At 48.5% G+C, this 21,302-nt stretch overlaps 1 protein-coding gene across 1 annotated transcript; it reads right to left on the bottom strand.

The window, feature by feature from the left end:
• Window positions 1-65: 65 nt before the first annotated feature.
• LOC122387769 (facilitated trehalose transporter Tret1-2 homolog) lies at window positions 66-16,707 on the bottom strand. The gene is made up of 3 exons (XM_043378218.1): window positions 16,424-16,707; window positions 2,752-3,717; window positions 66-1,676 (listed from the first exon to the last, which is right to left on the bottom strand). The coding sequence occupies exons 1-3, from the start codon at window positions 16,445-16,447 to the stop codon at window positions 1,020-1,022; spliced, it is 1,647 nt and encodes a 548-aa protein (XP_043234153.1). The 5' UTR covers window positions 16,448-16,707; the 3' UTR covers window positions 66-1,019.
• Between the last annotated feature and the right edge of the window lie 4,595 nt (window positions 16,708-21,302).

The raw sequence follows: 21,302 nt of genomic DNA on the forward strand, positions 1-21,302 counted from the left end.
TCGGTCTCTCCTGTGCCATATGCATTCCATTCATGCTCATGATTATTGCCTCCATACGGCCAGTGTTTCGTGGGTGATGCCTTTATTGGCTGACAGTTACGCCAGCATGGCTGAACATTTATAGCACAGACCATAGCATAGAGCATGGCAAGACAGCATAGAGCATAGCGAACATAGCGACTCCGGGATAACCACTCCGGGCAACACGCATCTTACAAAAATACATATAAATAACCGACCACAACACACCTCTGCGCCTGTCCATCCAAATCATTACACACAGGTTCCGAAGGATATATCGCAGATGACATGGACTGCGTTATTGGATCTCTCACCCATCCCGCGGTTAGGTCTGGTGCAATTCACAATTGGGAACGATTACTCCAATTAGACCTTTTAGGTCGCAATTCTCAACACGAACGCCGTTACGCGCACAAATCTGTCTTCTCTGCTGGTTAGCCGGAGACGTAATGAGAGTGATTGTCTTTTGTTGCAGGTTCATTCGAAACGATTGAGTCGACTTTGGAATATCAGTGATATAGGTTACAGAAACTTTGCCGAGTATCTCGATGTCCATGAATTGTGCGATTTGAAGTAAACAGTTAAGTAAGCGAACAGAAATGACAAATAAAGCAGACATAGGTTGACTGAGCAGCGACAGTGGCAGAGTAGCTGCATCTTCTAGCTTATAGAAGAACTTATTCTAACAGCAGCAAGTTACTATATGTCAGGGAGGCACTATCAGCAAGCAGCAATAACATCACTTGAAACACAGCTCTGAGAGCGGCAACTTATCTTAGAAATAAATAGTAAATACGAGCACAATATAGGCGAGCAGGCACCATCACAGTTGTCTATCCAGAGATCGTCTCCCTGGCAATAGGGACAGACACGTCAGCGGGTCTTCACTCGACTGCACCCGCCCGTCTTCACATCCCATATTCACGACTGTCGGTCCATCGGTCCTCTCCACCAATGGCACGACACACTCACAAATAAATAAAACTCGGTCGGTCCGATCACACAAAACACCCGGCCGGGTAGACGGCGTCGAGCACCGACCCGGAGGATCGTCTCCTCTCCAGCTCCTCGGCCGTCTGAGGCGCCGGCTCGCTCCTCTGGCTCTCAGTCCTCCTACCGTCCTCCCTCGCTGTGTCCTCGTCACTCAGCTCGGCGGCGGCGTTCACTTGACCCCTTTCCACGTCCTCGGAGCTGTTGACGATGGGCTGCTCGCCCTTCTGTCCGCCGGCTGACGAGCGCCGCCGCGCCGCGAAGAACTTGTGCTGGATCTCCTCCAGCGACAGACCACGAGTCTCAGGCAGAGCGAACGTGGCCAGCAACACCTGCAGCGCGTTCACTGCGGCAAACAGCCAGAAGGTGCCGTGGTTTCCCAGCCCCCGCTCCATCGCCGGGAAGAAGTGGACGGCACAGAACTGCACCAGGCTGAAGTAGAGGAGCACCATATTGATGGTGATGGCTCGCGTACTGTTGGGCAGCAGCTCGACCAGGTAGGTGAAGGAGACGGGCGCGATGCCGGCGCCGTAGGAGAGCACGGTGGCTAGTGCACCGGCGAGGACCAGCCAGGCGTGTTGGCCGCCACTGCTGCCGTCAGCGGCAGCTTGCCAGAAGTAGGCGCCGATTGCCGAACATCCGGCCAACCCGAGCAGGCCAGCGACCTGGCGACGGGAGGGGACTGTCAGATGGGGGGTCAACTGGTCAGAGAGTGAAGAGGGACGGTCAGAGGTAGAAGGGAGAGAGAGAGAGAGGGGGAGAGAGAGATACACACACAGAGAAAGAGGCGGAGAGAGGGAGAGAGAGAGAGAGAGAGAGAGAGAGAGAGAGAGAGCGAGAGAGAGAGACAGAGACAGAGACAGAGACAGAGACAGAGACAGAGACAGAGACAGAGACAGAGACAGAGACAGAGACAGAGACAGAGACAGAGACAGAGACAGAGACAGAGAGAGAGAGAGAGAGAGGGAGAGAGAGAGAGAGAGAGAGAGAGAGAGAGAGAGAGAGAGAGAGAGAGAGAGAGAGAGAGAGAGAGAGAGAGAGAGAGAGAGAGAGAGAGAGAGAGAGAGAGAGAGAGAGAGAGAGAGAGAGAGAGAGAGAGAGAGAGAGAGAGAGAGAGAGAGAGAGAGAGAGAGAGAGAGAGAGAGAGAGAGAGAGAGAGAGAGAGAGAGCTACCGGCAAAGGTCAAAGTTATGGGACGGGCTGGGAACTGCCAGAGGGCGGATCGGGGACTGTCACTAGTGTAGTGACTGGGTGAAGGTAATTAAATGGTGGGCAGAGACGGTCACGGTGACCCAGTGAACGGGACCAGGGAGGGAGAGGGTGCGGTCAGGGGGAGAGAAGGTTTGTCGGTGGTCCAGGAGAGCCAATGCAAAACGCAAGGTCAGATGGGGGATCGAGTCTAAAAGACAGCATGAGTCATGAGGACCAGGAATGATTTAGGAATGCTCTGTGCACGACCGTTGACCACGTGTCGTGCACGTGCTCCATTTTAGCATTATTCCGCATTATTGCTCTTGTAACTGTAAACAAAGCTATTGCTAGGTTTCATCGATGAAAAATTAACGTCCCAGTTATTTCTCCGGTTTGCATTAGTCATAAAGTAAGAACATTAACACGGTCAGATGGACGGTATAACAACGTGCACAAATGAAGATGAGCTATAAATGAGCTATAATTGAGCTGAAAGCTCAATATAATCTGGGTGAATCTTGATAACCGTGAGTCGGTTTCCGGTCTCACCTGGAGCAGCAGAACGCGACTGCAGCGCTCCAGCAGTGGCCCGGAGAGCAGGAACGCCAGCGACATGGCGGCCGTGACGTACACGGAGCTGTAGAACGGGTTCACGTCCTGGCCGGTCAGCTGGAACACGGTCGGCGCGAACTGAGCCACGCCCAGACCGCCAGAGAACACCATACAGAAGAACTGCACCAGCAGCAGCAGCGTCGGGTGCAGGTTCTCCCAGCGGCCAAACACCAGCCCCAGGCCGCGCAGAACCCCGGAGGACGGCTGATGCGCGTGCGCCAGAGAGCCCTCGATGTCCCGCACGCCCTGCTTGATGTCGAACTCGGGTCCGTGGAAGAAGCGGAGTGACTCCTCAGCTTCCTCTCGTGAGTGACCGTGCGCCAGCAGCCACTTGGGCGAGCGGGGCAGGAACAGCAGACCGCACGCCTGTACCACGGCTGCAGTGGTCTCCAGCGCAAACTCGATCGTGCGCCAGGGCAGTCGCGATCCCAGCCCCAGCACCACCACGATACAGACAGGTGTCACTGTGTTGAGGATGTTACCGATCAGTCCGCGCACCTCCCGGCCAGTCACCTCTCCGACATAGGCACGCGCCGGGCCCTCCACCACGCCAAAATAGAGTCCGACGAGCAGGCGGCCGGCCAGCGTCCAGGCGAACGTCGGTCCCAGTCCGACCATGGCAGCGCCTGTGAGGGCCAGCGGCAGCGCGGCCAGAAGAAGTCGAGGAGCGCCCACGCGCGGGGAGAGCCAGATGGATGCCAGCGTGCCCGGGATGTTGCCAAAGGTGAAGGAGGAGACGATCCAGGTGATCTGTGTGACGGAGAGCCTGCTGGCGTTGCTGCCGGCGGCGGGGGGCTCATCGTGCGCCAGGGCTGACGTCTCCTGGGCGAACAGGACGCTGCCGGAGCCGACGGCGCCGCCCAGGATGACGAACGTCTGCGCACAGATGAGGGCCGCAGCCAGCTGTCGGACAGAGATGGGATCGTGTCAGATGAGGGCCGCAGCCAGCTGTCGAACAGAGATGGGATAGTGTCAGATGAGGGCCGCAGCCAGCTGTCGGACAGAAAGAAAAGTATGTCACCTGAGTGCAGCAGCCAGTTGTCCGATAGAAACTACCTAACTTAATCCGACTACAAACTGTCAGATGGGACGTACCTCACGTACCGGCTATACCTACATGCCCCTGCAGATGAACATGTGGATTGTGGGCACATCAAAGACGTTGTCCATAACTGAGTTAACCGATTGGATTGAAAATTCATAGGATCACTCACAGACTTCTCTATGAAAAGTCTGTGTACAATTATGACAGGACAGACAGCAGCAGCGGTTATTGCCCACTCTCAGCGGTTATTTGCGGTGATTTATCAGCTAGTTAATCTTGCTAATACTTGCTAGTTAATCGGTCACGATTGCATGATTGATGGATTTCGGCAACGGGATGAGCTCAGGAGAAGGTTCGCTGCCTAAGCTGACGCGCTGGATTATTGTGTGATTATAACGTTACGAGACGGTAAAACGATCGTACCGAAACGGTGACTCTAAATTTTTGTCTATTATATTCTTAACGCTTTTGATCTAGGTATTTGGCCCTCCGGTAACGAGATAACGTCATATCGCTCACAAAAACCTTGAGATTAATGTCCTAGCATACCATAAAGGCATCTCTCCTCCGGCTAAGGACATTGTAAATCACATGTGATTAACCGCGCTCCAGTGCGGTAGTGCCACTGGGCGTGGCCTTCTGTCCGAGATGCCTTCTTCCTCCGGAGTTCCCCGCTGTGGTATCTGTGTCAGTGTAAACTGAGCTTGCCACCCTCCCCTCCCCCCAGGCACATACACAGAGAGGCCTCCATCCGACGCGGCCTTGCCGCCGCCGTATAAGACCGGACGTTATCCCATCAGAGCTCCAGTGCGACGGCCACTTTTCCTATTCCGTTGTGACGCCCGTTTTTATTGCAATTTGTCATCGATGACCGTCAAGGGGCCCGCCGACCACACCCCGCCGGAGGTCAGGAGTCACGGCGAGCCGGCGAGGTCGCGGCTCCGCGCCGCGGAAGTGTCGCAGAGGTCGCAGCTGGAGACGGACGCGCCGGTCCGGTCCCTAGACGCGGCCATCCATAACGGGAGAGGTGTGTCGGGTGGTCGTGCTCCGGTTCTGTCGCCCGTACAGACGCCAGACGGGACGGGAGTGGCCACAGACAAGGACACAGAGGATAAGAATAAAGAAGTAGGTACTGAGAAAGACGCCGGGCGGTGTCGCTACATGGAGGAGTGGAGCAAGACATCGGGCTCGTGTCCGTAACAGCTTGTGTGCCGATTATAAGACCACTCTTATGCTTGATCTTCTTGACATTTCAGATGTCTTGTGATTATACTTCAAGAGATGAAGGTGAACAGGCTTCATACGAGACCATAACGAGGAAATTAGGTACAGGAACAAGGTTCATAGGTAAAGGAGCGTTTTTCTTTTTTAGACGCCTCTACGATGAACTCACAACTCAATTATGTTTCACCGAAGTCCGAAGCTCTGACTGGTTCCCTTTCACACACCGCCAGTGATCACCCTTTCCAGAGGCTCTGTCAAGTTTTTATCGAGTGATCACCTGTCCCGCTCATTAGTGGCCGTGTGATGGACCAGGTGACCCATTTATGTCACATTTCACTCGCACGAGCGCACGCGACGATGTGTTGGAGCGCCCGCCGTTCGGCGAACGGGTCATGCCGTCTTCCGTCGGCCCAGTGAATGATGGAGCAACTGCGCAATATGATAGGCCGAACCTGAAGCCACGTCGGGCGGCCTATGTGGCAGGTGGAATACCTAGACGGACGGTATGGCCCAGCCATCGTTACAATGACCGTGACGTGCCGATGCGCCCGATACGAAACGGGAGCACATCAGATGTGTGTGACAGCATGTCGACAGGGAAAGGTCAGCGTGGTATGGTCACAAAAAGTGGGACATGGATGCCGTGTTTTATGAGCACACGGGATGGGAGTGATGAGTCGTGAAGTCGCTTCCCGAGGAGAATGTCTGGGCTAAGGTAAGAAGTTGTCTCGTCTTATATTTAATAGCGAAAAGTACTTGATCCAACATAATGTAGATTCTAGGTACTCACTAGTTCAACAACCATAAAGACGAACATGTAGGAAGAACAATAACATTAATTTCGCCCATCGAAAATACCACTAAAAAATCAAAATAATGTAATTTCCAAGTTCCAGCCAGACGACGGGCTTCGTTCAGTCTGAAAAAAAAAAAATCGTGGACAATGGTTATCGATTCATTGTTGCATTATGTATTACGTCAGCCCGTTATCTTACTCAATCCAGGCACCCCTCAGCGGGCGCGGCGCCGCCCCTCCCCTCCCCTCTCCTCCCCTCCCAGACAGCTGACGGGACCACCGCAGTCTGCCCGGGGGCACCATGCGTCAGCCGGGATCATGACCTTGACATCGGAGCCGCCCGGCCCGCACGCGCGTGGCTCGGCTAACCGCTAATGGAAATCGTGGTCGGATCCAAACGTGTTTCGAGCGTCAATGAAATGAGCTGGGTCACGAGGTAGATAATGAAGTGCGCATGGAAAGGTCAAGTCATCAAAAGATCGATCTTACGGGTTGATGTAGCTTGATCGTTTCAAGTGGACGAAATGTTATTATCTTGCATTGCGATGCGTTAGCGAATTGCATCATTTATCTGATCTCGTACCGTATATCGTACGAACAAAAATAACAGCAATAAAGAGATAATGATAACAATACCTAATGACAATAACAATAATAATCATAATAATAATCCTAATAACTTATTATTATTATTATTATAATTATTATGACCATTACTATAATAATAATAATAGTAAGAAGAAGAAGAAGAAGAAGGGGAAGAAGAAGCAGAGGCCCTGCCTGGCCTTAAATGCGGACTCCCGTCTCTCCCTCTCACTTCTTTGTAGAATGTAGATCCGCCAATGATCCAGCACCGTGATTGACCTTTACGATAAGAACTGAGGCTGAATTTCCGCGCCGGCCCCACCTCTGACTGGGTCATTCACATTGGACCGGCGCATTACATCAGCCTACTGACCGCACCGGTGCCGTGTTCTAGCGCCCCCGTGTGTGGACTGCTGCCTATGGAGCCCGGAGCCACTGGCCATTACGACCGATTACGACACGCGTGTCAGCGTATAGGGGCGCCGGTCCCAGTTTCACAATCGGCTCGGTCCGGCCCGCCAGGCAGTCTGGCCGGCCGGAGTCAGGGGGACCGGGGGACGGGGGCGGGGCGGGGCGGCGCGGTACCTAATGCGACTGGAGTGCTGACCGGGCTGGAACCGATCAAAACGGGGTGGTGCGTAAAGCCCTGCGAAAAGTGGGCGCCGGGAGGCTCATAGAACACTATAAAATTATGAATGCCTATAGCTTCACAGTACCGTAGGACCTATGTTTGGTGTAACTAGAAATAAGTCTGCTTATTCTAAGGTTGAAGCGATTAAGTCCCGAGTCCGTTTAAAAATTCTGCTTTATATCAATGATGTAACGACTTGACTGCAGCGACTGATGTTTAGAAAGGAAGTTAAATTCATGCATTAGGGGAAGTTGGGGGAACGCCGAAGACTTTTTTTCTGACGCCCGTAGCACGCAAGGTAGACAACATACGCTATTCTTGTTGGCGTCATTCGAGAGGCCAGTCTTTTGCCTTTCAAACATACCAGGCGCATTTGATGAATTCGCATACCGTTAAGCGCACAAACTAAAAATATTAAAGAAGTGACTTTTTCGGCGTTGCCCCGGACTGCGGGGAAAGCCGAAAATGGGAGAAATGATCTACGGGGAATGCCGACATTGATGTTTTGCCATTTTATCTCAAACTTTATCCAGAATTCATCAAAGCTGACACACGTTTCAAGAGCTTGAGGACGCGGTGCACACTGGAAGTTATAATTGTGTGATATAATAAGAAAATGCCAGGTAAATCATTCCTTATAGGTAACAGGCCGTTGTGTCGGTTGAAAGTGTAATTTGTGTGACTAAAAATACGCGTTGCTATTCTACAGCAGTAAAGTCCACGTAGCGTGCTTTTAACACGTGCGTAATCGCACGTTTTCGGCATTACCCCAGCCAGCCATACTTTCATTTGCAGGCCCATAACTTTTCAACGTGCTGTATAAATTTCAAATAGGCAGCACACTTATGCAAAGACATGCTAAAGATTACTTGACCGAATTGGCCAGACAAACGGTAGCATAATGAGTAAAAAATGCAGCTTCAAAGGCGCATGTAGTACAAGGGAAACGTACCTTGAAAACGCTCTTGGCGCCCTCACAGTCGAAGTATTCCGAATGACGACTCGTAACAAACATGCGATAATTGTAGTTACTTAAGCTTCAGAGCATCACTGACAGGTGGCATCCATGTTTTACGGTTTTCGAAATATCTCGAATTTCGGCTTTGCCCCAACTCCGGCATTGCCCCAACTTCCCCTACTCCAATTCGTTTACAACATGAAACATGCCTCATCCGTCTTCCGGCACCCATTAACACTGAACCTTACACTGAGCTGTACAATGACTCGCAAACAATGCACATTATAGCCTTGAAGTAACTTACGAAACATTCAAAGCTTTGCATGTCGCACAAAGGGACTGGTGTAAATGAAGTTTAATTGTTACATCTTGTTCACGAAGGGCAGCGTTAATATTCTCATAGCAGTGGGTTATGAATTATTATAGGAGTTAAGTCGGTTAAGCACGTTACTTGCTGACCCGTCCATCGAACATACCTGTTCATTCATCTTCAATCGTATCAGCGACTGGTCCATTGCACGTGTGCTTTATACGCCCGCCCGCATATTCGAGGTTAAATGCGGCAGTGAAGCTCACGCTACAGGCGTTACAAGACGTTTAGCAGAGTTGAGTTGGCCTTGTAATCAATTAATGCATGTTTTACCCTTGAAATGCCGTCGGACGGTGTGAACTGTATCGGCAATCTCCGATATCTTCCGGGCTAATCAATTTATCACCTTCTTGACCTGGCATGGCATATCGTTCTAAAATGCCCATGCTTGCACAGGTTTCGCCAGACATGAGACAATATGTGGATAAATTACTAATAGGACTCTTAAAGAATCGTTTTATCGAACGTTTAAATCAGTTCAAGATCACCGACTCGACACGACAATCTCACATGCATCGAACCCACCAACCGTAGCAGTTCATGTCGATGCAATGAGGAAGCTCGGGCGAAACGAACGGGCTTCTTCCCACCTCGACCTGTCTTCCGTGTGTCTCCGATGGTGTGGTGCCGGACCGCAGGGTCGCGGGTCACGAGCCGCCAGGTCAGAGGTCACGGTATCGCGCGGGGGAACTGTGTAACTCGGGACATGTGACGGAGGCAGCTCACCACCTCAAGGCCGAGCGGGGCACCCTCCCAACCAGTCAGAGAAGTGGGAGAGCTGCAGGGCACTAACGGAGCCGACTGGCATGTCGGCCGGGCAAACACTCCTCTATGGGTAGTGGAGTGTCATTGCATTACCAAACTGGTTTGGGATTATTAAGCCATTATACGGACAGCCAAAATTAATCGCCGTTTGCAAGTGAACTGTGCATTCACTATACCTAAGTGATGATGAGTTAACTTATCAAGAAAATATAATAATTAACTTACGAGTAGTGCTCCCACTCTTACCAAATACCGTCGGTTTCAGATGCTTTTACCAGGTAGCCTTTACCCATTTAAATGACAACAACATTCGGACTGACCGTCAATCAGTTCCCATAACATGAAGCGGCGTCACCAGAGCTGACGAAATATAATCCACCGTTTACTTTAAAGAGCCCGGGTTATGGGGACAATAAATCAACCACAGCGCGCTAACCTCTCACGGCAATGAAGCCCTACCCTGGGGCATCCCCGTGGGTATCCGCGGTGTGGACGCAGGGCCCAGTCAGCGTGGCGGCGGTGACCAGTGGGAGAAAGTCGGTGGGAGGGGCTGCCACCCTCGTGGGGGGCCGGCCGGCTACTCTGGGTCGGGGCCAAGGCTGCTCACCGGACGACCGCGCCGGGTGTGGAGGGGAACTACGAGCCCCTGCCGCCGCCCGATCCGGCGACACATGACGGCTTAGTGCGAGGATGGGCAGCGAATTCATTGCCGTTTTGCCTTTTTTCAATGAGTGCACTATGTATTAGAATGTGTCGCAAAGTAAATACCCACACAAAGGCGGATGCAAAATTAGGCTCATATCGCGACATGCATAGGCAAGTCACCAAGTGTAAAAGTTGGAAAAGCGGCAGTATATTTGTACGTAAAATGCATATGTTATCCGAGTTAGTTTCACCGTTCACGCGACGGGGACTGGTGACATCTCAGAATAGCTTGACATAATAAAACGAAGCCAAGAACAACAAACACTATCCCACTTGGGCGTTGATGTGCACTGCAGCATCAGGGCGATCTGCGGACTGTTGACAACGACTCAGTGTCCGGAAAGCACATTGTGTGGCGCGCACAATGCAAACATGCATAGTACAATAGGTACCATCGTCTGTCGATCAGTCCATTTCAAGGACGTCTTTCAGTCACTTTCAGGTATAGGGAGGACAAACATCCGTTTGAAAAAGCTGTTTACTCGTGGGGTCCACCGAGCTCGCATTGATTACCCCAGCTCAGTATACGGAGCGGTGAGCTGGGCCCATCATTGCGATCCTATTGGTTAGATTGCGTAAGACGCTTCCTACTGACTCAATTTACTAAGCATATAAGTTTGACCATTGACGATAACTTGCGAGCGGTGGCGCTAACCATCAATGTGATAGACTAACCGGCCGGGACATAAAATGAACAATTTTTTGCTCGCGTTTTTTATTGTACCGCATCTTGTCGAGCTTATTTCGGGCTCAGTGAGCCCAAAAATCAATTCAAAATCAACACTCAGGTTTCATACCAACTGGCATAAAACCTGAGTCTGGCTGAAAGAGTGGTCGCTCATTTGTGCAATATTTATGTGTTCCTACCCAGTCTCAAAGAGTTCCAATCAACAATCAAGATGTAGTGTTTCTTGATTTATTTTTAGTTTTCAATCGGTGACAAGAATATCATCTTGGGTTTATTCAAGGGAATTTAGGTTACGTTCTCCTCCAGGCAGTGTTGACCGTTGTCTGTTTTTCTTATTTGATATTTTGGTACCTAATGCTTAGGTACTCGGTCTCGCACATACCCAAATTATGGAAAAAGGTAGCTTCATTAAATGAGCCTGTATTTTTTTAAGGTAGGTAGATACCCAACGTTAACTCGCAATCTTTAGGCTTCGTTTTCCTCATTTCCACTAGTATGGTATTATCTATTCATAAGAGCTTAAACACGCCTAGGGGACTGGAATAATCCGGCGGTCTCTCCTCCTTAGCCCAGTTCTAGTAGTTACGTAATTCTGACACCACAAAGTCCGGTACCTACCTATATGAGGTAGATAGGTAAGAAAGTGAACCCAGTTGGTACCTATACGTATATCTATGCTATACAAACAGTACCTGGTATGTACCATAGGCACTTACGCTATATCGGGATGACCTCTCTCATCTCCAATTGCTCCGTGATAAGCTTCCTCAATACCTACGTCCTATATGCTTTCTCTCCTCCCAAAGCGTCTTTCACTCCACGTCTTTCAGCCCTTACTGAAGCCCTTACTAAAGTTTTATCTGGCGATTTTGAAAATGGCCTGTGGTCTAAACTTTCAATAATTGTTCCATTCACCCGCATTTGGTATTTTATTTAACGAGGCCATTTAAAAGCAGCTTTTCTCAAACTACTTATTTATACTATGTCTAACATACAAGTGCGTGCTCCAGCAAGTGAATATAATCGAACAATATATTGCTCGACTATTGACTAAGCACAGAAAACATTTGCAAAAAAAATAGGGCGAAGTGCGAACTACGTGACAGGCGTGCGACCTCATCCAGCCGACGTTTCACCTTTGACCTCTCCCCTGCAATCCCCGTGACGACATCTGATGACCTCTGACCTGTGACCGACACTGGGGCACCGTAATGTCGCGACTCGTGCACGCCGGATCATCAACGAAAACACTTGCGACAAAAATAGTGACAAAAATAGCATCGATAAATGATCGCCATTTATTCACTTTTGTTGCGATTCTAGTCTAGATAGGTATGTAGGTAGGTATTGCATGTTGCATTTGCATTTGTAAACCGGTACTTATTTATCAATCCGCTGGCCCGCCCATGCACCACAAAAAGTCTAAACGGTTTCCCTGCTAAAGCCCATGTTAACACTGGCATTCGTGTTCGGTATTCTTCTCCTTTCATCTCTGCAACACCTCTCTTGTTGTTGACGTCACGCAGCAATCTCAACGCTCAACATATTTGCGGAAGAGGGCTTGATGTGGCTCCCCACTCCCCTCCCAGACCGCCACAAGTGAAAGTAAAGCACTGCACAATATTTGCTCCGCGATTCGTTTTGCGCAGCACATGGTGATTGCAGAGATTTCGAACCGTGGTGGGTTATGTCACTCAAGTGGGAACACACGCCATGAGGGCTCGCTCCCCGGGAAAAGACACGTTGACGTAACCCCAACCGTGCCCGAGATTCGTGCAAGCAGTGAGAATCTACATACGTCACATCCTGACCGTGACTTAAGTGCTGCTAGATGACGGATCTAAACGCCTGTCTACCTTACATCAAAGACGCCCTTGGTACTTGGTAGATAATTTAACCCGGCCGGGCCCGGGGGTAATCCCAACCACCGCAGCCCGGGGGGGGGGGCGTTTTTTCCCCCCCCCCCCCCTGTCTAATTCCGTAAATAAGGGAGCTACGGAAACAAAAGCGATACCAAACGAAAGGTCCTTACGAGACGATTCTAATGCACCTAAAATTTTTGACCTCAGGTCAATTTTCAAGGTCAGAGGTCAAGGTCAAAGGCCAAAACCGGCACATGTGTAGTGATCTCAAAGTAAGCCTTCTAGAGGACGGCAGGCTGCATCAAACCGGCAAAATTGGGTGTCAAACGAAAGAAGAGAATCTGATGATTCTGAAAATGTGCTCCAAATCAAAGGTCAAGGTCAAGGTCACGCTCAAAATTGACCTCAAACTTGGCACTTTTTTGCACATCTTGCGTGCTAACTTCCAAGATGTTTTGAAATGTTTTGAGGCTTATCAGTTCCCTATTTGTGGTTCAGCTTACGATACAAGGCTGCTCAAAGGTCAAGGTCACAAAAGAGTATCCCTGTTAGAGGCTATTTCACTGATTCAAGTTAGTAATAATAAATAAGACAATTTTGCCATCAGGAAGCTCTAAATGAAGGCTTAGAGGAAAATAGATGCCAGATTCGTGATCAGCGGGTACAAATCCATCATAAACGACCTTTCATGTGTCAAGGTCAACTAGAGGTCATTCGAGGTCACATGAGGTCAACATGAAACTTGACCTTTTCCGAACAAAATATATATCATTCGACGCGTCTTGACAAGGCGAATGCGATGGTACCACTGCCGTAGCTCTAGGGCCATTTTTGTCGAAGTTATTTGCGAAAAACTAAAACCACATTTCGGGGTCGTTGACCTGACCTCTGACCTCAGGTCACCAAAACTATTTTTCTATTTTTCTCTAGGTCAAACGCTACACAGCCGTGCTCGTAATTTGTCTGTATCTCTAAAACTCTATTTTTAGCAGCTATTTGAAGTTTGCGTCTGTGACGCCGAAGTTTGCCGTGCAGGGGTCTAGAAAAATGGACCTTGTGACGTCATCAAGGGGGCTAGGTCCAAATTTTTTACTACAGAAGATGTCAAATTGATGGGAGAAAAGGTACTGAAAGTTCCGCCTTCCTATCCCTAAGCGTTCGGGAGTTATCGCAAATATTCGCCAGGGGGGCGAAAAACGCCCCCCCGGGCCCGCGAGGGTTAACATTAAGTAATGAACACTCATGAATTATGACTCTAAACTCAATGTGATATAAGTTTAGAATGACGTCTCTTTCTCTCTGTGTTTTCTCATGCATGCATAATTTACATGTGCATAAGAAGATCCCATATGTGGCTTTTGATGTGCTATTAAACGTAATAAGACCGGTCCGCTTTGAAGGATTCCCGTTTATCTTCCCGGCATCACCTGTTCACAATGAGAATTACCAGCGTTACAGTTTGACGGCCCGTCTCGGGGCGCGGTTTGCATCACGGTACCGGGCTCTGTCACACAACAGCGCCCGGCGTCACTCGCGTTACACCTCTCGTTACTCAACGCGTCACACCGCAAGTGACGGCAGTCACGCGAGACCGTGACGGCCAGCCGTGACCGAGTGACGGGGCGTGACGGCTGGTGACGTCACACCAGTCGTGATCAGCTGACGAGCGTGAGGCAATCGGCCGTGCCGTGGCCACACGCGGTGGTCAACAGGGTGCCGCTGCGTGGGGATGCCTCCCTCCCAACACTTGGTCCACATGAATGAATGTAGGTGACCTGATAGGCACTCATGTGGCCTGGAGCTGATACCTTGAGGATACCCATGTGATCCGGGGTTAAAAGTTACCCCATGCTGGAATGTTTTAAAGAGGATGGTGATTTGGTGTGATTATCCGGCAACAGAGACACGGTATCAACTCTGAACTCATAGCTAATCATCTCTGAATATGCAATGTCGAGCCTATGGGTCTACATATGTAAGCTTAAATATGTTTCCAAAACAAGATCATTTTTAGTGGCCCAGTACGGTTGTAAGTCGTCACACGCGATTTGAATTTCCCATGATAAGCCGCTTTTACTTTGATTTAAATATTCCCTTGTAATTCGGAGATTCAGACTGGTTTTTAACGTGTCGGACCGGTCTAACTAAGTGCCTATGTCCTTGTAGGTGCAATGCATTGTGTAGCCTCATTGCGACACTTTATTGCACATGGCTTTATTGCAAAAGGTAGTATCATGCGAACGACAGGACAAGCGCTCCGTCATTCGTGTATAAGGTATATGATCTCGCGTACATAATGCATATACTACATTTGCTACTGTTTTCATCCGAATTCTCTTCATTCGATAATGGTCTCACGTGAACCATTAACACTAAAGTTACAGCAGTACCTTTAGCATCATTATAAGCTGAGAAGCACTCCCATAATTCAAGTTAGGATCGTTTGGCCACCGGCATGACCTTTTACTTCTGAGTTTGAACGAGGAAAACGTGTTCATTTATACAATACGCCCACCACGCTGACAGTGGCACTAGACCATTCCACGGTCATGATCTAATGAATCGCACTTGTGCATCGTGTATCTCATATGATCACGCATCTCGTGCAGGTCGAAAAAATACGGAAAAATTTGAATGAGATATCTCTTTCTCGTTTTTAATAAAAACGTTCGATAAAAACATAGATATAGGCTAGGATAGGTATACGATACATCTCAGTCACCTTTAGATGTGTTCACTTTCGCTTTCAATTGAGCGTCGATTAATTTTGCTGTAGCCTGTATGAACTCTGGCTCTTTGAATAAATGCTACATAAAATATGTAGGTAAGGCCGTACCGCGTACGGCTCGGAACTCAGAGCTGACACGGCAATTAGACACAACAACCAAAACTTGCAGTTCGTTATCATTTGATTTGAGGAACACGAAGATGTTATGCAGATAGGCAGCAATGCACTAAGATAGCGCACTGGAGTCTGGATTACGTAGGTACAGCTAGTAACTCGTGTAAATGCAGGTACAGTCCACAGCAGAAGTAATGTGGGGTTTCAGTCATGGGTATGTTCTGCTTCTGAAGCTTAGGAACGATTAGCCAGACTACAATGAAACTTTGAATGTATCTTATATGTATCGTCACCCTTGCAGCTGCAACTTTAGCTATTGACATCTTCTTTTCGATCACTCCGCATTAAACAATCGCCAGTCAAAGCCAACCGCTGAGATTGGTAAAACCCTACATTACTTTAGCGGTGGGCTGTACCTTTTATGTCACTGCTTCAACAATTCATATCTGAGCTCCAATCAATGCCTACCTATGCTTTTCCGAAAGTGAAACTTCTTTTTGTCATCGGAAGCTCTCACTGTACGATTACGATATGTTGCCCCATTAGGTATGTAGAACAACTTTTATTTGGATATCTCATGTTCTCCCTCATATGGTCAAAAACTTCCAACCGCTTTAACCAGAAATGCCCGAATTAAAAACATGTTTGAATTATTGCATAAACTCATTAATAATCGTACCATTATATGACAAAACGTGATTATTTACGACATAATAACCGTAACAGTAATTTTCGACAATAGTGATAAGTAGTAACCGTATAAGACGGTTTCAGTAGCTGTAGCCATAGAGATCTTATATACATGTATATAAGATCTCTATGGCTGTAGCAGGTATGCGTTCGCAATTCGCATAAGTCGCAAGAGGCAGGTAAACGGATGGTGTTCATAATCGAGACATCAAAATCCGCGAGATTTTCCTGACCGAAGAGTTCTAAAGCGACTCTCGAAGCCGAGAGCACTCGAAGCCACGCGGTAAACAGACAACGACACGGATAACTGATATAGTTAGACATGTTTAAAGAAAGCACATATCCCTCTCTATATGTATAGCGAGAGTAGTTTGTGGACAAAGGCGTAGAAACAGACAGACGATGAGAGCGTCCGAGCGCCGCCGTCGTTCGGCTGCAGGGTGCTCACCTGTTTGACGACGGCAGCCGACATGGTGCTAATGACGCCACGCGCGCTCTGCCAGTCGCTGCGCCCCGTCCGGCTCCGGTTCCACCTCTCCACTGACGCCTCCGACCGGCCCCGATCACCTGGTGCCCTCGCGCCGCAGCGCCGCTGGCGACGGCCCCCCGAGCGACCCCACACCGGTCGGCCGACGGGTCGGTACTTCCACGGGCAGACGGCCTCGACGGAGAGTCGAGGGTTCACGGACACCGCACGGCGAGATGCAGGTGGGAGAGGAAACTGGAGGAGGTGTTCCCTGAGAAAACTCGAAGTCTCGCCGTTCGCGCGCGGGCTCCGCTATCGGATGGGCCGTTCAAACTCAGCACACTAAATCCATCGGTTAGAACTGGAATTTGATGCATAAAAACTGGGAAAATTTAAAATATGAGGATATAAAAACCAAGACGGGCGTAAAAACTAGATAGTAGCAGGCCCTGCGGGCGAGGACTCCGAGTGCAGACACTGGGCGGCGGGCGCGACTTCAGGCACTGCTAGGTGGGGGAGATTGTCGGCTCTCCATGGCTAAATGGAGGTCTGGCAGTTTGGAGGTGTGCCAGAGCAGCTCATCCCGGCCCAACATCAACTGAGTCGTAGTCAGATGCTTACACTGAGCTACTCGACACATTTTCGTTCCAAGGGCTTTATACATGAAAAGGTCAGACGCTTCATTCAGAGCTTGAGCGTCTGGGGACCTTTGGTCGTATTCACGCTTTTGCCATTTACATTATACGTGGATTGGAAAATTGAAACAAATTGTAGCCAATACTTTTAATGCGAAATCCCGCCATAATTGTCTTATTTTGATATTTCATACCTATAACAGATTGATAGCAGTCAGCAGATTGATGTTACCCGATTAGGAAACGATTTTTATGAAATAATGTGAACGAACGGGATTGCATGAAACGTCAAAATCATCTTATGCTCTTCCAGCCGCTTTACCCATTATTATTTCATTATTTCTTTCGGAGCTCTACATCAATACTTAGGATGGCTTTTCCGTCTGAGTGTCGATATATATATGTTACAGGCAAAGTGAAAACTCGGGCATTTTGCAAAATGCCCAGGCAGTTTGCAAACTGCCTGACCCACCAGGCATTTTGCAAACTGCCTGAAATATTTTTCCAGGCATTTTGCAAAATGCCTGACATCAAACTCGCACTAGCGACGATGTATAGGTAAGCATCATTTGTAACTGCCGCTTACAAAAGTTGATCGCTGTCAATGCGCACCAAGTGAGGGGATACTGCGTTCTCCGGGTAGCGCCGCCGAGTTCAGGTCACTGAGCCTCAGCGGCCGTCGGGTGCCGAACACCGGGCGTGGTTTCGTGGGTAAACATGCGCTCGGTACAATGATTGTACTGTTTCTAGGAGCTCTTGGTGGCTTTTTGAAAATACTATGGGTGGATATTGATCAGAAAAGAATACTCTTCCAATTTACGAAAATTTGATTGTTACACGTTTAGGTACATTATCAATCGTCTCTGCCGGAACAGTTGCCCAACGGGGCAGAATACTGGACATGGCAGCTTTTACACACGGCTACAACTCCGTATATACGAAAGGTACGGAGACGGTGGCTCAAGTCCATTCAGCGTTGGCTCCATCTCGACAGAATTGACGCAAGACGTAGGTATAGGTACAGAGTGTCACGAACTTGATACGCGGTTGGCGCGGTCTTGTCCCTCCATGCCCCTCCTGAGTGTTGAATGGATGTAATTTGAACGGGTCCGGCACCAGGGCATCTGGACCAGGGCACTCGGCATCTAAATCGGTCATCCCCCGGTATCTAAAGATTTTACCCTGAAGCTGAAGCCGCTCAACCTCAGGCTGCAACCCTGACTTACCGTCATCCATAAGTGATGCAGCTGGATTTCGACAAAACCCACCAAATCTGGACCATTCAGGACTAGAGATTCAGACTTTTCAATGATGAGGCCGTGAGGCGATATTAGCCGTTTTCACGACGGCCATCTGGTACACATTTGGTTCACATCTGGTGCAGATTAGGTGCGTATTTGGTCAAACTGGTTCAGTGTGTCTCTTAGTACCCATCAACTAGGGTTCTACTAATTGCTTATATGCCTCCTTTGTCATATTATCAGAGAGCATCATCGGTTAAAACACTGAAATAAATTCATAAAATAAAGATATTTGCTGTAAAAGAGATTATGTGCAGAGTTGGTCAAATTAGGTGCAATCGCAGGATAGCCCGTCGTGAAAACGGCTATTAGAGCTCTTCTTAGTCACTAACCGTCCCGACAAGCCGGCCAACAGCAGCTCAGAGGCGCTGCACCGTCGAGACGGCGAAGCACCCACTGGGCACTGGGGATTCTCATTTGGGGCATGATGGGCTACAGAGGCCTATTTGAGCTTCACCAGGTGCCGCGGGGACAGACCATGTGGCCGCTGATAACTTGTCAGCGAGGTGCTGGAGAACACTGACGCAACTACGATGCAATACATTTCGGGACACAAGTACAACATCCCGCAACAATTTCGTGACACCCTGTATTCGTGAGCGTGGAATGTGTCACATGTGCCCACAACACATGTGAAATGTGTTGTAGGGTCAGGCACAGTGGAACGTTTATGATCAACGCCTGTAGTCAACAAGAACCGTGGAATATATGGAAACCCAGGCATTTTGCAAAATGCCTGGCGGGTCAGGCATTTTGTAAAATGCCTAGGCAGTTTGCAAAATGCCTGGTGGGTCAGGCAGTTTGCAAACTGCCTGGGCATTTTGCAAAATGCCTGGCGTGTCAGGCATTTTGCAAATTGCCTAGGCATTTTGCAAAATGCCCGAGTTTTCACTTTGCCTGTAGCATATATAAATAAAGGGTGCGGCGAGGAAAACAGTATAGGTAGGTACAGGGTGTCCCAAGAGTTTCTTAACACCTATTTTTTCACATTAATGGCCATCACTACCACTTTGAGAACATCGAGAAACATGATGTTGCTATTGGCATGATGTTTAGTATGTCTCGTATCAGAGGCAGCCCGGCTTTTCAACGCCCCAGGCTATTTGAGAGGCGGCCCAGGGTAGTCGATCCCACACCCATTTTTAATCGTAAACATGAAGGTGCCGAGGAAGGTCACATCGTGGAAATGGGTCAATTGATGGTGGTAAGAGATAGAGGTTAGTTGTTAAGATATTTGGTGTACCCCGAACGAAGGCTATCATTGGTGGAAACTATATTCTTGTACCTACAATTAATCTTGAAAAGAAAATGGTGGTCCGGCCGGCCATCTGTGGTGGTGAATATCGTAAAAATCGGATGTTCGGAGGCTAAGGGCAAGCGGGGACACAGTGTGCAAAAATTTACAATGCGATTATCAGGAAAAGGATCACAAGCATTAAAGCTATACACATACAGGTTTTTATGACATTTATTGATTTTGGAACTGCACATATGGTTCCATCAACCAAAAACAACAGAAAATCAGCGGTATTTGCAGATTGCAGGCTTTGCAAAATAGGTAAACGTAGACTTTTTGATGAATAAAGATTTTTGGAATGATGAATCCGTGTTCAAATACCAGCATTAACCACACTGGTTACCTAATCCAGTGGTATTTAGACCTAATAATGCTATTTAAATGTCTTCCGTCCATGCAGTGAAGAACTGAGCAATGGGGATGGTCTGGGGAGCAATATACGCCGATACGTTGACAGAACTTCATAGAATGCCAATAAAACAGGTTGAGAAGGTTCAAAAGAGCGCCTCTCAAATACTGTGAAGGTCACTCATTGCAGCGGTTAGCCGGTTCCCAGAAAACATGCGTATTACCGAGAAGAAAATGCTCGAAAGCAGGTTAGAGGCCCTGCTCGCAGCACTAGGCGTCATCATGCACTATTTAAAATGTACCCGAAACTGGCACAAATGCCACTTTCTTAGTTACTGGGACGAAGATACATGGTTTAAGGACTAACCCAATTAAAAACCCATGCAAATTTCCGATTTATATTGGAATACGGCCCGAATGATCTGAGATCCGGCGCCCAGCTTGACTGAGCTTTCGGTGTGGCTAAAATTGACATCTTCGCACATTTTCGCTAATTGGCTCCAGTGTTCTTTTGGAAAACATGTCCTTTTGTGTTTGATTGCATGCTAAATTAAACGGTGGTTCTTGTAAGGTGTAAATAAACGGCCTCAGTACACTTATATATATTTTATTGGATGTTAAAAAGTGTTAAAAAACTTTTGGGACACCCTGAATATAACATGATCCATCATCTTAAAGGGACCCTCCCACCTTCAAAAAAGTTAATGAATTGGCATGAAAGTGATGTCGCTCGGTTCAGAAAGAGCAAAAACGAATATCTACCAAATTTCATCGAAAAATATTCACCGGTTTTCAAGATATTAGACTTTTACTTTTGTTTACTTTTTGGGATCTCCGCTGTTCCTAGCGACTTTATTTGAAAGTGCGGCATTTGTTGCGCGCAAAGCAGCATATACCACCGCGTGCTACAAAACGTTTTAGTCGAACATTTAACGGACGTTCGAAAGCCTGATGACGTCATCAGATTCCCGTAATGGTTAAGAGTTAGGGACCACGCTGGTCCCACCCTGCAAGTAAAGGGAAGAAATTTCTTGAACACCATAAAGCTGCGGGGGTTGCGACCAGGATAAATGGTGGTTTCTGAGCCTGGCCGCAAACTTGGCTATCTCAACTCAAAACTAATGTTAAGGTGGGAGGGTCCCTTTAAAATACACAGACAAGTAAACTGACGACTAAAATGACAACAATACCTATAAGCAGAAGCACCTACGAAATCGCCTTTCTAACGCGTCTGCGTCACATGGCTGACGTTTTGGACTCCCGAATGCTGGCAGGGAGCG

This window comes from Amphibalanus amphitrite, unplaced genomic scaffold, assembly GCF_019059575.1.
Source record: "Amphibalanus amphitrite isolate SeventyFive unplaced genomic scaffold, NRLGWU_Aamphi_draft 000298F_arrow, whole genome shotgun sequence".
In the NCBI taxonomy this organism is placed as follows: domain Eukaryota; kingdom Metazoa; phylum Arthropoda; class Thecostraca; order Balanomorpha; family Balanidae; genus Amphibalanus; species Amphibalanus amphitrite.